This window comes from Artibeus jamaicensis, unplaced genomic scaffold (assembly GCF_021234435.1).
Source record: "Artibeus jamaicensis isolate MK-2021 breed Jamaican fruit bat unplaced genomic scaffold, CSHL_Jam_final scaffold_614, whole genome shotgun sequence".
Taxonomy (NCBI): Eukaryota; Metazoa; Chordata; class Mammalia; order Chiroptera; family Phyllostomidae; genus Artibeus; species Artibeus jamaicensis.
Window position 1 is genome coordinate 8,360,281 of NW_026522050.1, and position 5,247 is coordinate 8,365,527.

The window sequence follows — 5,247 nt, forward strand, 5'->3', positions numbered from 1 at the left end:
AGTCACTCCCTTCTCCCTGGCTCAAGGCATGGCCACAGGTATTTAACATATCTATGAAACCAGTTAAAGGTTGTAGGTATGTTAAATGACCATATTAGATGTTATAAAACAGTTGCTATGCCAAACAGCTCTCAATGGCCCTGCTCCATTTGTCCCTTCCCCCAACTGACACCTGTCGGGGTTGGGGGGAGGTGAGGACATCTTAATATTTCCTGGACACCTTGAATTCTGGACCCCATTTCAAACCCTTTTTTTTTGGGGGGGGCCTCTTGGTTGTACCCTGTTACAATGTGAGTATTTACCTTTGCTCAAAGCACAATACCCTGCTAGGGTCTGAGATCACTCAGAGAAAAGGTTAGGATGAAAACTCACAGCAACTATTTGTCACGATATCACTGAGTGTAGGGGACCATTCTGCGTGGCATGGGCCCAGCCCCCAGTGGCAAACATTTACTGCAAGGTAACTTCCTAAAATTCATGCTAAACCTTCCAAGGACAAGTACAACTGGTTCAACCACTTTTGCCTTTTCATTTGCAAATACCCCTCTTCTGTGATATGATTAGTGGCATTGGCTCCTTTTTTTTTCTGTAAAAGGTAACCATATAAAGCAACCTATGCACAGTAAATGAGGACCATCTTGTAATGTGCAGAGAAACCCAATAAAGGCCGGTCACAGCAAGGGCTGAGGCTTTTGCTCCCCTTGAGAGAAAATCCATGCTGTCCCTTTTCCTCCACAGGACTCAGTAGTCCATGTGAATGTCTCATTTCATCCATAATGACATGGACACGGAGGGCCGGTGTTCACATCCACTGATTTCTTATTCATGGATACCTGAAGGCTCCTTCATTCAAAAAGCTCTGGATTTGGAAACGATTCCAATCTGGTGATTGGAAGAGGAGCTGTTATTTGAATTGAATCCTGGTGATTCAATCACCAATCTAGATTTATTTTTAGCATCATTACATTCATCTGTTTAGGCTCACATCAGAGAATATGATAGACTGGGTGGCTTGCTTATGAGACATTTACTTTCTCACAGTTCTGGAGGCCACAAAGTCCAAGATCAGGGTAACAGCAGAGGTGGTTGAAAGGTTTTCTTAGGCTCTGCTAAGGAAAAAATGCCAATCAGCCACAAAATTGGGCAGTATAGAGCTTTATTGGGGTTTGTGCACCCAGGCGAGGTTCTCCAGTCCACAGAGTGGGGCCAAGTAAGTTGCACCCAAGCAGGGAATACAGCGGGGTTTTATTTTGATTGGCTCTCTTCGTGGGAGCTGGGGATTGATCCCCTTTGAACAAAGCAGCAATATATCATTGGTGATTCTCCTTGGGCTCAGGTTGCTATGCAGATATCTGTTTTGGCAAAGCCCGCCCTTTTGGCTCTCTAGATTAACGTCAGCCATCTTTTCCAGGTTGTAGTTCAGCCGCCATTTTGGGTTGTAGTTCAGCACCATTTTGTCCTACCACACCCATCCTAACAGTGGTTTCTGGTGAGGCCTCTCCTCCTGGCTTCCAGATGGCCAGTTTCTCACTCTGCCCTGACATGGCCTTTCCTTTGTGCATATGGGGAAAGAGATATCAGCTGTTCCTTCTAAGGATACCAGCTCTATTGGATTAGGACTACACTCTTAGGATCTTGAGGAGTGCCAGCTATTCTAGTCCCCGTGATTCAAGACCTTCAAGCCAGGTATCAGATGTAAGAATAAAGAAACTCTTTAGATGAATTTGGCCTCAGCCAGTTTCTGGTGACTTGAGAAATGCTGAGCCAGACATATCCAGCAAAACTGCTCAAGTTCTTGACCCACTGAAACCATCATAAATAGCAAAAAGATTGTTGGTGTTTTAAGACAATAAATTTGGGAGTGATTTTAAAAACGCGATAATATCTGAAACACCACAGTAATGTATGCATAGTAGTATTGGCTCATGGATAGATAGAATAATTGAACAAAACAAAATTAAGAAATAGACTAATAGATTTATATTATTACATATGGAAGTAGTAGTATTATTAAAGGGCAGTGGGACACAGATTGTTCTTCAATAAAAGTTCTGGGAAAATTTGGTCATCCTTATGATAGGAAAAGAAAGTGTATAGACACCTTGTACCATACCTGGAAATTTATATCCTGTGTGGGTTAAAGATGTAAATGTGAAAAGAAAATCTTTAAAACTTTTAAAGAAAATTTTAAACTCAGGACAAGGAAGGACTTTGAGAATTATATGCAGAGATCTTTCATCCTGAATCCACTTTCCTCATCTCTGCATCCCTGGTCCAACCTTGTGCATGCCAACATCCCAGTGTCAGCTCCTCCAATCCTGATACTTTGGAAGTACTTAATTCACTTTATTAGATTCCTTTCTGATTAAAAGATCCAGAGTACTCTTTATTTCCTCTACTGAAGAACAAATGAAACTTTATGCCAGGCATTTCAATATTCACTAAATAAATGGAATCATTAATACTGTCAATATACTAAGTAAATACAATTATAAATTGAGAAAAGCATGAAAGCCAAAAATACTAGTTTTCTGCCTTAGTGTCTATGATTTGATTGATTTCTCAACTGGGAAACATGTAATACCAGAGCTTTAAAAAAGCAATGGTATTTGTAATACAGTATTTGACCTTCAAAACTGCAATAGAGCAAGTATAAACAGAAAAGAAACCTTTAATTTGTCACTTAAGTCAAGAACATATGTTACAGAGAATCAGAAATGCATTCATTATGCAAAATCAAACATTCTTTTCCCAAAGTTTTTAACATTTATTGCGTTTTTAAGTGTACCCAAAGAGTTAATTTAATGTAGGAAGACTAGGATTCTTCTGTGATATGAATGAATTAAATATGTATTTCAACCATTGGAGGAGGTCAGTAAATCTAGATGTACAGAATGGGGTTGAACAATTCAATTTTTCAGTTCAAAATTTGACCAGAATATACAAAATCAGTGATATGCTACCATCACAGTGTGAAATTAACAAAGTTCATTTCTATAGATTTATTCTCAGCTATGAATACATGCTGTGAATTTCTATTTCTAATTAAATTTATTAGGATGGCATTATTTAATAAAATTGCATAGGTTTCAAGTGTATGACTCCATAATGCATCATCTATATATTGCATTTGTGTACCCACCATCCAAGGTTCAATCTTCTCCCATCATCATGTATTTGATCCCCCTTTACCCTTTACTCTACCCTCACTCCCTTTCTCCTTCCCAGTATGGTAACCACCATACTGTTGTCTGTATCTATGAGTTCTTGTTTGTTTTTTTCTTTGTTTGTTCATTTATTTCTTTCAGTTTTATATCACACATGTGAGTTAAATCATATGGTTCTTGTCTTTTTCTGTCTGACATTTCAGTTAGCATGCTGTGAAATTTTATAGTAGTTAAGTTGACCAAGGTATTTACTTTTACCATTAGATTAGCAATTTTTTAACAATCTGAATTTTTAATTTTCAAATTTTACTCCCCTAAAGTGACCAAGTTCTAAGAGGTCACATTTCTATGTAGCATGGAAGTACCATACTTCACAAACAAGAATCTGAAATAAAACAAAAAAAAATGTTTCTCACTAAAGAATCTTAACACAGTATGATTATCTACATAAGGGGTTAAACCTATGCAATTCTCTTGCTCTCCAAGGGCTATATAACATATGCCACTTAGATAAAGATGAATATATATGGCTGTTTATGAATAATTAGGCTGAATAACTAAAGGAAATAATTTTTTAATATGAGCACTGATAGTCAACATATTCCATGAAAGAAAAATCATGTTCTATGTAAGGGATATAGCCCCCTTCTAACTATGGCCACACAGTTACTCCACAGTTTCCTCATGGCATTTTTCATTTCTGCATTTCTCAGGGTGTAGATTAAGGGGTTTAACATAGGAGTTATAAAAGTTAAAACCACAGTCATGAATTTATCAATGGGAAAGGTGGAACTGGGCCTTGCATATAGGAAAATACAAGGGACAAAAAATAAAATGACCACGGTTATATGGGATGCACAGGTGTAGAAGGCTTTGCGTTTCCCTTCCAAGCCATGTGTCTTAAGGGAGTACAGTATGACCCCATAGGAAACTAGAAGAATGAAGAAGGTGACAGTGCAGATTGCCCCACCATTGGCTATCATAGAGAGTCCTATGAGGTAGGTATTTGTGCATGCAAGTTTCAATAAAGGATACATATCACACGCAAAGTTGTCGATGACATTGGGGCCACAGAAAGGGAGCTGATAAATAACAAGAAATTGAACCAATGAGTGCAGAAAGCCTCCAGTCCAGGCCACCAACAGCATGAGCACACAGACCCGCCGATTCATAATGATCAGATAATGAAGAGGTTTACATATGGCTACATATCGATCATAGGCCATCACCACCAGAAGAATGACTTCAGCACCAGCAAAGAAATGATCTATAAAGACTTGAATCATACAAGCCTGGAAGGATATAGTCTTTTTCTCATGGAGCAAGTCTACCATCATTTTGGGAGCAATGGCAGTAGAATAGACAGTATCTATAAATGATAAGTAAGCCAGAAAAAAGTACATTGGGGAACCCAGGGACTGGCTGGCCATGATGGTCACCATGATGAGCAGATTGCCCACTATTGTCACAATGTAGATGAGTAAGAATGCAACAAATAGCATTTTTTGCCCCTCAGGGCTTTGGGTGAGCCCCAGGAGAATAAACTCAGTCACATTGTTCTTACTGCCCATGTGTTCTTCAGGACGTGTGGAACTCAGGCGTCAGAGGCTGCAACAAAAGGGCCAGTAATGAATTTGAGAGCACCACAAGCTTTGCGTCAAAATGGAAAGCCTTTGCCAACAATGTTTGCTCCAGAGGGCCCCACACAAAGTAACTCTTTAGAAAATTAGAGTTTGGAGTCTCCTTCCACAATTAATCATTTCATTTTCACAAAATGTCATGCTTTGGCTATAATGATGAGAATTCAGCCTTCTAACTGTCAGGCTTGTCTGTGGGGGTGGGGGGCGCGAGTGTACCTATAAGATGATCCACTGAACAACAGGAAAACTCTTCCTCCAGAATAGCTCTCACCAAGACCGAAGTTTTCACATCCTACATCATGTCCTATTTCCTTAAATGCCTTTTGACCTTCCTAGATCCACCATGAAAACAATCTCATGTCTCATAACTTTATTTATGTTTTCACATAAAGTAATGCCTAGTATTGGAGCATAAAATTATATGCTGACATCTAGATAAC

The 5,247-nt window shown here is 39.0% G+C and overlaps 1 protein-coding gene across 1 annotated transcript; it reads right to left on the reverse strand.

The window, feature by feature from the left end:
• Positions 1 to 3,784: 3,784 nt before the first annotated feature.
• On the reverse strand, positions 3,785 to 4,741 carry LOC119042961 (olfactory receptor 4A15). Its single transcript, XM_037136777.2, has one exon. It carries the CDS (start codon positions 4,736 to 4,738, stop codon positions 3,785 to 3,787), a length of 954 nt encoding a protein of 317 aa, XP_036992672.2. The 5' UTR covers positions 4,739 to 4,741.
• Between the last annotated feature and the right edge of the window lie 506 nt (positions 4,742 to 5,247).

What these genes read in the sequence shown, in the direction of transcription:
- LOC119042961 (XM_037136777.2), bottom strand. Translation starts at nt 4,738, where the DNA reads ATGGGCAGTAAGAACAATGTGACTGAGTTTATTCTCCTGGGGCTCACC.